Here is a 14113-nt window from a genome sequence, read left to right on the forward strand (position 1 = left end):
TTGTCTGCCCTATTTTATACAATCTAATTTATTTAATTCAATGTAAAATTTATTCAGGTAATAATACTTCTGTTTGACCTTTTAGATAACTTTCATTAAAATACAAATCCCACCAACATTTATTACAAGGTGTAATTTTCCATAACCTTGTAAAAGTCATACAACAAATGACTACAATAATGGCTCCATCACAAAAGAGTGGCTACTTCAATCTTGTAGCTGAACTCTCCAGCAGGGACGCTATTGCATTGCATTTAACATTGAATATTTTTAGCAAGAAATAGTTAAAAATTGGGTGCTTTTTAATACTATTATTTACTCTGACATCTATTAGATATAAGAAATGAAAAATATATTTAGTTTCCTGTTATCCAAAAAAAATTTATGTGATTACTTCATTTACAGCACCAGCATTCCAAAGGAATGAAACTGTCATCAGATAATCAAAAAAGGCAACCCATCCACAGTACATTTAAATAAACTTTCATATTTGGGATCATCATTAAAAATAAATAAATAAAATAACAGCTAGAAAGATAATCCAAGGACAGACAAGCAGACCAACCAACTGCTTTTGATCACTACTTTGAAATCCTAGGAGATTAATAATATAAGCAGTCTAATCTAAAATTAAATGTCAAATTGAAATCTCATGTTCCTAAAATTATTTGTTGTCCACTTTAGTAATAATTTACTAATAATTAGTGAAAAGATGGTGTTCATTTCCTGAGAACTCTTTTCTTTCAATGGTACACTGAGAGTTACGTAGCCAAGTTGTCAGGAGCATGAGTGCAATGGCACATGCTCTTTGAGTGGGGTGTCTTTCAAGCTCAGGACTGCCAAATACAATTAACGACTGTATTCATGATTTATTGTAAACTCTTCTAATTTATTGTATAAACAAGAACATTTTTTAAAGTCGCCACAAAAACATCAGTTCAGTCTTTCCCGAGTATAAAATTAAAATGTATGGTAGTAGAAAGAGAAACCTGGTAACTAACTATTGAACTTCACAAAACACGGTAGAAAACCTACTCTTTAAAATGACACTGTCAGAGATTGAGAGGTGCCAGATTTTAGAGAGGTATAACAAATGTTTGAACGTTTTTTGCAAAGAACATCTCAATGAATCAAAAGCAACTGAATTTATTTACAACTGTATACTTTTATAGTGGCTATTTCCTTCATCAGTTTTTTGCAAGCAACAGGATTTAAATTGCATGGATAATGCAGTGATGTTAATTTTCATAGCAGAACAAACTTGCCTTTGTAATGAGTTTACCTAGTAATACCTTTTTTTTTTTTTATCTTTTTTGGTCCATTAGGGCTATTTTTCAAAAGACAGCTTTAACTAGCTATTAGAACTTTTAAAACTGATTTTATATACCCATTACAGCACACATCAAACTTCTTTACAACTGTTTTGTCAGTGCATTATCATTAGAGACCACCTGTTATTAATGAGGCACCAGTTAGCCAAAAAAACAAGTTGCCATAGCAGTGCCAGTTCCACACAAATGGCCAATTAAAATTATGGAGTCCATCTGTTTGACTGTAGTGCAATACCAGGCAACTTGCTACAAAGGCACATTAGTTCTGAGAATTAAGATGATTGCATTACCTATGTAAATCCTGCCAGCAGTGAAAATAGTTCAAAGGACATGATAGTCCTGTAAGTCCTGATAATCTTATAAAGAAAGAAATATCACTCTTTTGCACAGATTCTTAAAGAAAAATGTTATTATTAATATGACTCCCAGGTTGCTTTCTTAATATTTCCAGATTGTAAAATGTACTGGATTTTACAGAAATTGCCATATTACAATTTATCAGGAAAGAAAATGAAATCCTTTAATAATTTAAAGATGGCTCTTTTCATGTAAAGTTTAGGAAATTCAATTTTTTGTATAAACAAACAAAATAAAAATTGACATATACAAGTAATTAAAAACACTCACATTGCATTAGCCATAACCTGAAGTTTTGTCCCTTCTCCTCTTAAATCATAAAAGATAAGTTTAGTTCCTGACTCCCTTTTGGCGTGAACTCGACCAGCAACACTATACGTTTCTGAGTCCAAGATCTGTCCAGTTGGTAGACTGTCAAATCTTTCAATAAATTCAACCAATGATATTGACACATGGAATTTATGAGGATATGGATGGTCATCTGAATCTTTGAGCTGTTGAACAATCTGGGTTCGCAACTTCAAATATTCCTACATTATACATAGTAAAAAGATATTATAATTTTAAATATTCAGAAAAGGAACACAATTTTATTCTTTTTAAATATTTCTAAACAATGTAATTTTATGTAATTAAATTTAATGTAATGTTTATTCTTTTAAAATCCTTCTAAACAAGATATGGTTATACTTGATATTGTACGATTATATGAAAATAACTGCTTCTTATATTACACGTTTTTTTTTTTCTTTTTTTTTTTTTTCCCTATACATTCTGCAAGGATAATTATAGCAAATGAAGATATATTAACATATATATGTTAACTTTATACTTTGGATGAATAAGAAATAGGACAAATAGCAGCAAAATGATATAATAAAAAACATTAATAATATTAATAATAAAATAACAGCAAATAAAATGGTGGATACAATTTTGCAAGAAAAGAACCCTTTATTTTATTTTATTATTATTTTTTAAATGTAATGAAGATCCTTTAACATACTAAAACCAAAATAACAAGTAGATGAACATTCCACTACTAGATGTATATCCCTATTGCAACAAAAAAAGGAAAAAAAAAAAAAAAAGGAAAATCTTTCTTTTCCTTTTTTTTATATTCATTTTCATGCAGTGACTGGTTAACACAAATAACTGTTCTGTTTTTTGTTTATACTCCAGGACAGCAATATGCCAAGAGGAATGTTAAAACTTCTTTCATACAGTGAACTGATATAGTAGTCAATTAACAATGGGACTGCATATATGTAGTACATTCAAAAGTACCTGGAATTGCATGCTAGTATTTATATTGTTTGTGCTACGGCCATAAGGTTTTGTGGGGCACTGACACTAACCTTGGTGCACACTCATGCCAAGTGGGGCCTGGCTTGACAATTTCACTCGTGTGTCACAGCTGACTGATTGTTGCAGTTTGAACAGCATGCTAACATCAAGTTCTTTAAACTTGGAAAAAGTGCTACAGAGATTGTGAAGGCATTACAGGATGTTCATAGAGATGATGCTTTGAAGACATCAGCAGTTTATGAGTGGTTTAATCAGTTTAAAAACAGGCAGGAAACACTGGAAGATTAACCTCACAAGTGGATGCCTTTCAAAGTAATGAAATAACAAAAATTCCCAAAAGTGAAGGAACCTGTGCAAAACAATAGGCAAATGACTGTTGTTGAGATTGCTCATGAAGCTGGACTCCCAGTCGGCTAAGTACACACAATCCTAATGCAAGATTTAGGGATGCATCACGTGTGTACTAAGTTTGTGCAATGCTTGCTGTTGAATAATCAAATCGACTGCAGGAAAGCAATCAAGGTAATTTGTTCAAAAAATCTACACATCTGACCTTCTTTAGAAAAGTAGTCAGTAGGGTTGAGAGTTATGTGTTCACCTACAACTCCAAGATCTAAGTGGAGTCGTACAAATGGCACACAAAAATGTCCCCACAGCCTAAAAAAAGTCTTGGGCAACAAAATCTAATGTCAAAGTCATGATGCTGATTATTTTTCAACGATCCCGGCATACTGCACCACAAATTTGTGACTAGAGGACAAGCATTACCACAGCTTACTACATTCAGGTTTTAAAACGTTACATGAGAATGTGAGATGAAAATGACTTCAAAAATAGAAGGATGGCTGGATCCTGCACCATGAGTTTTCATTCCAACAAAGAAATATTGTTCAAGGTTCAGTCCTAAATGGATGTGGATTTATTGGATGACTGTTTTCTACAGCAACATATTCGAGAGGCAACCAGAGGGAGTAATAACTCTTGATCTGATTATTCATGCATTAAGAATTTGCAGATAAAGGAACCACTGGGTGACAGTGATCACAATGTACTGATGTGGGAATTACTTAAAGATGTAACTACCATCAAGGCTAAAGGGAAGGACTTCTGCTTTCGTAAAGGTGACTACAGAGGTCTCAGACAGATTTTAAATTCTGTATAGTGGGATCAACTGATGATGTTACCAGCATTGAATTCTAAATGGGAAGCCTTCAGGAACTTAATTTTGGAGGCTACTAGGCATTTCATTCCAACTAAGAAATACTGTTAAAGGTTTAGACCTGAATGGATGTCAGATGAATTAATGAGGCTCATGCCTAAGAAGAAGAATGTATGGGATGCATATAAAGTATCAGGCGACAGATGCCTATGGCAGGTATAAACTAGTCTGTAATCAAGTCACAAAGGAGGTTGTTATTGTTATTTGGTTTTTAGGAGCATTAGCAACTAAGGCCATATTGCTCCGGGATATGCGGTGGTCATTCCCTGACCTTTCCGCATCCTCCGTATTTGGTGGTGACGGGCTCGAACCCCGGTCTAATCAAGAAGCATGTGCTACGCACTGCTGCTCCTTCCCACCTGGCTAAGGAGGCGCCACACAAAGGAGGTTAGGCAGGCAAAGGCAGATTACGAGAAATCTTTGGAAAAAGGATACTAAGAAAAACAGCAAAGAGTTCTTTACTTATGTAAACTCTAGAAGGAAAGGGATGAATCAGATTGGACCACTTAACATAGATGGGTTGACTATTGATGATCATGCTCAGGTAGCTGATAAACTGAATGACTATTTTGCATCTACATTTACGCACGAGGAGTCATTCAATGAGGGGAATGCCAGACGTTTATCAAATGCTAACAGGGAGCTAAGTGATTTTGTAATAACTGAGAGCAAAGTGGAGGATAAATTGTTGAAGTTAAACATAAAGAAGGCACCTGGAATGGACGGGATCTATCCAGTTATATTAAAGGAGGCAGCAAAGGAAGTAAGCAAACCCTTAGCCATAATTATGAGAGCTTCCTTGAACTCAGGGGAGGTCCCCATGGACTGAAGGTGTACAAATGTATCACCAATTCACAAAGGGGATTCAAAAGGTGACAAAAGTAAAGTAACTTTTGTTCTGGGGAAAATAATGGAGTCACTGGTTAAAGAAGCATTGCAGAATTATCTAGAAAAGACTGCAGTAATGGTTAAGACGCAGCATGGGTTTGTTAAAGGGAGGTCTTGTCTGACCAATTTGATTGGATACTATGACGTGGTCACAAAGTAATTGAATGTCAAAAATAATTTTGATATCATATACAGTCAGTCCTCGTATAGCACGACAGTTGTGATCCTAGAAATCCTCGTGCAATGCAAAATCATGCAATATAAATAACAAGCCCTATGGGAAAAATAGGGTTAGGTGCCGACCACCCAAGATTGAACACACATTTGTAACCAAAACATTACCAAACACAATAAATAATCGTAATAAAATACATATTTTATTACGACTATTACGTAATAAAATATTGCTAAATGCTTTTGCTTCTATCGTAAACAAACTTGTTTTTTTGTTTGATTTTCTATTCAAACAGATGACAGCCGTTCCATCTCTTCCAATTCTTTGTCTTGATCTAATGGATTTTAATTACACTTTGAGTTGTTCCTGCTATGAAAGTTGTTTTTATTTTCTCTTCATTCTTTCTAATTCTCAATGTTGCCTCATTTAGGCCAGTAATATCACATGCAATATCACATTGTCTTCATTTCGCTCAAAGTGTTTCAAAATTTCATATTTTTTCTCTATCAACAGAGGCGGACTGGCCATAAGCCTTACCAGGGAAACTCCGGTGGGCCGGTGTGATTTTGACCATAAACGCTAGTATGAGGCCACTCCAAATTTTCCCAGGTAAGAATTTTTGACCCATTCCGCCTCTGTTTTTCGATATTGCTTTTCTTTTTCTCTCTGAATCTGTAGTGTCTTCAGCAGGATGCTTCCTTTTCACACCTTTTAAGTATTTTACTCATTTTTAGGGTATAAAGCACAATTACAATACACATAAACAAAGCTGAGAGCATGTAGCTGTTGTTGTTGTTTGGTTTTTAGGAGCATTAGCAACTAAGGCCATATTGCTCCGGGGATATGCGGTGGTCATTCCCTGACCTTTCCGCATCCTCCATATTTGGTGGCTCACAGGCTCGAACCCCGGTCTAATCAAGAAGCGTGTGCTACGCACTGCTGCTCCTGCCCACCTGGCTACGGAGGCGCCTCGCATGTGTAGCAACTGAATAAACAACACCGTAAAGGTAGAGACACACTAACACCTCACATTTTACTAAAGCACATTTTTGGGGGGTTACTACCATAAAACAATAAAAACTATTTCCAACTGCGTTTCTGCTAGTGGTGTTATAAACTGGTAGTAAACTCAATCTAATTGCATTTGCGATAATACTGATAGCTGGAATTGTGTGGGTTTTTACATTATTATGGCGAAAAGCATTTCCCCTTCACTGATATAAAAAACAAATTCATTTTCAGAACCTTCTCTTCATTGCTATCACGTTGCGTTCAGTTGCGGTGATTCCACAATCGACTGCCATTTCTTGTAAACACAAAGGCGAATCGTGCATAAGCGAATTCGGTTTGTGTTATATACGATATCGTTCCCCTATTTATAAATAGTGTATGATCGAATTCATGTAGTGTAAACACGTGTTATACGAGGACTGACTGTACTTGGATTTCAGGAAAACTTTTGATACTGTTGCACGTGGAAGACTGCTGTACAACTTGGAGAGGTATGGCATTAAGGGGAAGTTGCTATATGGGATAAAGAGATGGTTGAGTGGGAGATGACAGAGAGTGGTAATCAATGGACACTGCTCTACATGGACAAATGTTATTAGTGGAGTTCCCCAGGGTTCGGTGCTGGGCCCATTGTTGTTTTGTATATTCAACAATGATATTGATGATGGTATATCACGATTAATGTCCAAGTTTGCAGATGATACAAAGGTTGGCAGGGTTGTTAACGACAGTATGCTACTCCAACTGGATCTAGATAAGTTGGGCAAATGGGCTGAGAAGTGGCAACTGAAGTTTAACATTGGCAAATGCAAAGTACTCCATATGGGTAGCAATTACCAAAGAGAAACGTACCAACTGTGTGCTACTACACTCAGGGAAGTGGAAAGTGAAAAACACCTGGGGGTAACTGTGCAGTCAAATATGAAGTTCGCTCAGCAGTGCAGATGGGCGGCCAGGGCAGGTCATGAAGTCTTGTCAATGATATATAGGAATTTGCTAGCAGGGACAGGGAGGTGATTATCCTGTTGTACAAGACCAACGAGTCGATCGCGATTTACCAGTCGTTCGCAGATTTAATTTCAGTCGATCACGACGAATTTTAAATATACAGTCATCCCTCGATTTGTGCACCTTGTGCAATGAAATTTTTGAGATGATAGATCACGGCACATTTTGAAGGAAAAAGTAGATCGCATCACAAATTAAGTTGGCCACTCCTGCTATACTACATTCAAGGATGTATATATACTGTATATAATTTATAGGTAGGCACTTCAAGAAATTATTTGAAGTTTAATCCTTTACCAGGCACATTAAAAGTATGACATCAGCAGACACAATGGTAGACATTTTCCACTGTTGCCATAAGGCTTGATATAAAGCTTTATAATAGATATAAAGGCATGAAATAATTCAGAATTGTTCACTTTTGAAGCCACCTTTATTTTCAATTTATTATGAACACAACTGTGAAAAATCCATTTTTTTTTTGTTTTGAAAAATGTATATTTTTAATTAATTTTTTAAAAATAAAACTCCCTCTGATACACTTTACACATGCACTTTTCAAAATGTGTTTTTTAATGCCTGCATTTGGGCATTATCTCTAGTATTGGCGAGTGTAGTTTGAAAGAAAAAAAATTGAAAAAGCCCCATACTTGAGTGACTGGATGCTTACTGCAGACATAAACCTCTGAAGCTGCCAAGCATTTCCAAGCAGCTATTTCAGATTAAAGGTTGCAATAGTGCTCATATTTTATTGGATGCTACAGATTCTGTTGATTTTAAATTTTTGCTTTAGTTGATAATTATATACTTTAACTTGATAATTATATGAAAGAATTGGTTTTATGATGCATAACAAACACTTTCCTTTTATTAATTTTTATGGCCAGACTTCTATAACAAAAGAACTTCCATTGCTGTGTGATGGAGTGCTTTGTCATTAGTATTAGCATTAGTAAAGGCATACGATGCAAGAAAGAAAGCTTATGCAGCATCAGCCAAAAAAAAACAAATACCCCCCCCATTTCACTCCTCCATTCGTTCCAAATGCCTGTCCAGCTCAGCCTTAAATCAACTTCCACAACAAAAGATGGAAGTCTGGTCCACCCGCTGGCTAAAGGCAAATTTCCACACATCTATTCTACAACTGTCTTTCCTCAGTTTGAAGCTGTGTCCCCTCAGGTTCTTAATCTGAGCAAAAGGAAGAATCCCATCAACATTCAGCTTGCTTAACCCATTCAAGGCCTTATACACCTCAATCAGATCACCTTGCAAGTGCCTACTCTCCAGGCACTGCAATTTTCAGAACTTAAGCCTTTCTTGGTAAGAGCACCCCTTTGTTCCCCTCACCAACCTTGTTGCCCTTCTTTGTACTCGTTCTAGCAGCTCTACATCCTTCCTAAAATGAGGCCTCCAAACCTGTACTCTAGGTGTGGCCTGACCAAAGTGCAGTGTACCAATGGTTCGCAATACTGCTCTCACAATTTTTGAAGGAACTCATGGAAAGCTCTACAAAATTGTGCTGAGTTGGCAGTTAGCATTAGCATTAGTAGAGGCATTTGATGCAAGAAAGCAAGCTTATGCAGCATCAGCCAAAAAAAAAAAAAAAAAAAACCCACTTCCACTTCACCCCTCTGTTTGTTCAAAATACCTGTCCAGCTGAGCCTTAAACTTATTTAGGCTATCAACCTCCACCACAAGGGATGGAAGTCTGTTCCACCAACCAACCACCCGCTGGCTAAAGGCAAATTTCCGCACGTCTATCCTACATCTGTCTTTCCTCAATTTGAATTTATGCCCTCTCAGGTGATTTTTCTGAGCTAGAGGAAGAATCCCATCAGCATTGAGCATGCTTAAACCATTCAAGGCTTTATACACCTCTATCAGATCACCTCGCTGGTGCCTAGTCTCCAGACACTGTAATTTGCAAAACTTAAGCCTTTCTTCGTAAGAGCACCCCTTTGTTCCATTCACCAATCTTGTTGCCCTTCTCTGTACTCGTTCCAGCAGCTCTACATCCTTCTTGAAATGAGGCCTCCAGACCTGTATACAGTACTCTAGGTGTGGCCTGACCATTGCCTTATACAATGGAATAATCACCTCCTTATCCCTGCTGGAAAAATTCCTGTATATCATTGACAATAGCTACTCTTGCAGCCCGTCTGCACTGCTCAGAGAACTTCATATCTGCCTGCACAACCACCCCCAAGTCCCTTTCATTCTCTACCACTGTCAGTGTAGTACCACAGAGTTGATACGTTGCTCTGGGGCTGCTGTTTCCCATGTGTAGTACTTTACATTTGTCAATGTTAAACTTCATTTGCCACCTCTCAGCCCATCTGCTCAACCTTTCCAGATCCTGTTGCAGCAGCATAGTGTCAGTAGTGTCCTTGACAACCCTGCCAACCTTTGTATCGTCTGCAAACTTGGACATTAAGCTTGATATATCATCATCAATATCATTTATAAATACAGAAAACAATAATGGACCCAACACTGAGCCCTGAGGGACTCCACTAATAACATTAGTCCACGATGAGCAGTGTCCATCGATTACCACTCTGTCTTCTCCCCATCAACCACCCCTTTATCCATAGCAGCAATTTGCCTCCAATGTCACACTGCTCCAATTTGTGTAGCAGTCTTCCATGTGCAACAGTATCAAAAGCCTTTCTAAGATCCAAGTATATAATATCAAAGTTATTCCCTGCATCCAGTTCTTTTGTGACTGCATCATAGTATCCAATCAAGTTGGTCAGGCAAGACTTCCCCTTAACAAAACCATGCTGTGTCTGAGCTATAACTGAAGTCTTGTCTAAATGATCCTGCAGTGCTTCTTTAACCAGTGCCTCCATTAATTTTCCTGGAACAGAAGTTAAGCTCACAGGTCTATAATTACTTGTGTCAGCCTTTGATCCTCCTTTGTGAATTGGGGTCACATTTGCACATTTCCAGTCTATGGGTACCTCCCCTGAGTCCAAGGAAGCTCTCATAATTATGGCTAAGGGTTTGCTTACTTCCTTTGCTGCCTCCTTTAATATAACTGGATAGATCCCATCCACCCCGGGTGCCTTTCTTGTGTTTATCTTCAACAGTTTCTCCTCCACTTTACTCCCAGTTATTTCAAGATTCTGTAGCTTACTGCTAGAGTTGAATACACCTCTGGCAGTTAATGGATTTTTCCATTAATTTAGAAAGGGTTGAAGTCACAATGATTAAACAATATCTTTAAAAAGAGCTTGTGGATCAGGGCCTCCATAGTCGAATGATCAGGAGCAGGAATGCAGTAGCACATGCTCTTTGAGTAGACCAGGGTTTAAGCCCCTGGCTGATAAATACGGATCTGCCAACCTGCGCTGGACCAACGTGACAGATTATGGTCCATTTCCCTCAACTTGAATTGTTAAGGGGGCTTCTACCCTGCAGTGGATTGTAGTGGCTGCAGTTTACCTTTTTTTTTTTTTTTTTTTTTTCTTTTTACCATGGTTCAGGAATGAGGTACATGATCTATTAAACATAGAACAAAATGTCAACAACAATAATTCAGAAGATAAAACATTATTATAATTAAAATAAAATGCAACAGATATAATTAACCAAAATTAAACTGTGTACAAGATAAAGAAATAAAATCACAAATAAATAAAAATATTAAAAATATAATAATTCTGAAGTTCCCTTTATTAACAGTAATTTATAGCAATATGCCTATGTTACAGCAAAGCAGGATCACAGTGAGGAAGTAGCTCTTGGAGCTCCCTGCTCCATTGTCCATGCAAAAAATGGGAAATTTTTACTATTTGTTGCAACATTCCCAAAAAAAAAAAAAAAAAAAAAAATGATAAATCTAATCAACAAGCTAATCTATTTTATAAATAAATTTATTTACATTTAGGAGTATATTAACAGTGAATAACATCTAACCACAATTTTAATACAATAGCTAGTAACTAACATTTGGATCAATAGTCTCTTCCTCTTTATTTCCTTGTTTCTGCTGTTCCTGTTCTGCTTGTCGGCATTTTTCCTTTTCTGCCTTTTCTTTGGATTTTTGTTCAGCTTTCAGCCTCCTTTTTAGTTCACTGAAAAAATAAATAAAGTCAAATATTTCAAATTGTTTACAATAGCAAGATGAAAAAACTTCTGATGGTAGCAAGTATATTCATAGTCTCAAGTGTCACAAGTTTATTATCGTTTCAATTTAACCATTTCAAGATTGAACAGAAAACTAAGGGCTTTCAGTTCCACTTATGTGCTATGAAAAATTATGGAGCCCACCATTACTGGATATATAGGATGGTTATAAATTCCTCTCCCAGTTTTAAAAATTAATAACCGCAAAAACTGTAGGCTATATCAAAAACGAAGTTTTTGCATATTAGAATATGTGAGAATTTTCTTTTTAAACAAAAAATTGTTCAAAATTTGATCAAACAGACTGACGGTTGGTAAAATTTTAGAACAGGATCCCACTTCCAAAATAGCAGCAAGAAGAAGAGCAGTGATTCACATACCTAACCCGCTATGGTTAGTGTTAGTTAGGGTGTTTAACTTGCCACCATTTTAAAATTGGGAACTCATTTTCCTATTTTAAAACAGTGGGAGGGGGAGATAAAGACCCTAAGACTCAGGCAGTCTGGGGGAGGGAACCCTGTTCTAAAGATAGGCCTGACAATCTTTACTGACAATCAAAACTCCACATGTCCATTATTTTCTAATAAGCAATCAAAGAAGGACATTGTATTCTCCACAGCTACATCCAAATTTTCTAATGGAATATTTGCTATCTCCCGAATTGTGCCCTTCAAATTTGAAAGAGGACTTCAGAGTTAAGTAGCCTTCTATTTTTTTTACAATATGATTCTTCTTGAACAAGGCCTCCTTGTTTGAGAAGCAAAATTGACAAAAGCTTCACTTGTGTACATAGCTAAGAGCAAACTAAGTTTGCTATAAAATGCATCAATCTCATATTGTGAAGCAAGTCAACAGAAGTTACATTAATGCCTAGACAAGTCAAGCAGTTATTTAGGAACTATAATTTGACAGAGACCATAGACTTCTGCTTGTTAGATTGCATCTTTTAAATTAGGCACTAAAAACTGTTACTTTAGAACATGATATAACAATAGCCATCATATTATTTTAAATAAACCAATGCCATATAGGCAGTTAATCATTTTATTGTAAATTTAAAAAAATAACAATAATAAAACCCTTCAAATTACAAACTACATGAAAAATGTGAAAGTAAATGCGATAAACAAAATATCACAAAAAAATAAAAATCCTATTTTGTCTGTGGCTCAAAAACTTGTGTCCCAGACAAGTTGCATTGATCTTGCACGGCTTCCTGAAGAGAAGTATGCTATGCTGCTATTTTTGTCATGTGCCAACCAATGCTCACAGATGTTCTGAGATTGTCTCTTCATCAATGAGTAACTAGAATATCAAATAGATTTAGAGGAATTATTTTTTTTTCTATAAATCTTATTTTTATTTATTAATTTTTAAGGCTGTTGCAATATAAGTTTCCTTGCATTATTTTGCCAATATTCATATTAAATGCTACCAAAAGAGTATTAATTTCCCCAACAGCATACAAGACATAATATATAAAGGTTTTATAATTTTTTTTCGCTTAAAGCTGGTATAAAAATATAATTCAATTTTTACACAGTAAATTTAATTTATCAGAAAATAATATAAACTTTCTTGTACAATTAGTACACGTGGTAGTTAGGAACACGCGTGAATCGGAATTCACATTCAGCTACGTGAAACATCATCTTATAAAAAAATAAAACAAACACACGTTTCGTGAAACACTGAAACAATTTTAAAAAAGAACTCACTTTTTACTGATTTTCTCTTCCCCGTTTTCCATTTTTATTGTTCCAGAAAACGATACACAAAACTTGACAAACAACAGACTAGAATGATGAAATTGCCGGTATAGTGTCGTCTTCTTCACTATATACGAAACGGCAAACTAGCCCAAAAAGCAATTTTTTTCTTTTTTAACCTTTGTTATTTTTTAATATTTTAAAACCTTTTTTAATCTTTTTAAACGTTTGTTATTGTTTAAAAAGATATTTAAAAATAATTCATGTCTCGAATTATAATATTGTTTGCTAAATTATCTATAAAAGTATTATAGATTCAACACAAGTACCTCACAGACAAAACATCAGCACAATAGCAGCATAATCCCAGGAGGCTCACATCTGGTGAGTATGAGCTTGGCAGGATATCATCATTCTTCCCTTTATTGATGATTCCCTTCTACTTCTGTCTCTCTCTCTCAAGGTAACTGAGAGTTTTTTTTTTTTTTTTTTTTTGGCTGGTGCGGCATAAACCTCAGGCTTTGGTTAATAATAATAATAATAATAATTAGCGAAATCACAGACTACTAATTACTAGATCTTGCTACCCTGCGGGCGAATTGCTGCATGAAAGATAAACAAAATCAAAATATATATATATATATGTATATATCATTTGTCCATCGCTTCGACTAATAACTTTTCCAGATCTTTGAATTTATTGAAACTGCTCACTTCCACAATACTGCATGAAAGATTATTCCAAAGCCAATTAATTTTTGACTAAATGCAAATGTATGTCTATGCTGCAACTACAAACTTTGTTCACTACATTTGAGAAGAGTAAGATGTCATCAGCATTTAATTTACTTACTCTTTCAAAACCTTGAAATTAATTTAGGCCTTCTACTCCAGAACATGGGCACCACTTTGCAGGCACTATTAGTGAGTGAACTAACTTAACTTTTTTTTACAAGCCAAAAATGAAAATCGATTG

At 35.7% G+C, this 14113-nt stretch overlaps 1 protein-coding gene across 1 annotated transcript in view; it reads right to left on the minus strand.

Annotated features, from left to right (window-relative positions):
* Window positions 1-13245, minus strand: part of LOC150082902 (lysine--tRNA ligase-like) — an 89470-nt gene extending 76225 nt beyond the window's left edge. The window contains exons 1-3 of the mRNA XM_090376904.1: window positions 13147-13245; window positions 11250-11376; window positions 1959-2218 (exon numbers count right to left, since the gene is read on the minus strand). Coding sequence (XP_090233030.1) covers window positions 1959-2218; window positions 11250-11376; window positions 13147-13178 — 419 coding nt within the window. The 5' untranslated portion in view covers window positions 13179-13245. The remainder of the gene's footprint in view (window positions 1-1958; window positions 2219-11249; window positions 11377-13146) is intronic.
* Between the last annotated feature and the right edge of the window lie 868 nt (window positions 13246-14113).

Source organism: Mastigoproctus giganteus, chromosome 7 (assembly GCF_048544385.1).
Source record: "Mastigoproctus giganteus isolate SK-2022 chromosome 7, ASM4854438v1, whole genome shotgun sequence".
Lineage (NCBI taxonomy): Eukaryota > Metazoa > Arthropoda > Arachnida > Uropygi > Thelyphonidae > Mastigoproctus > Mastigoproctus giganteus.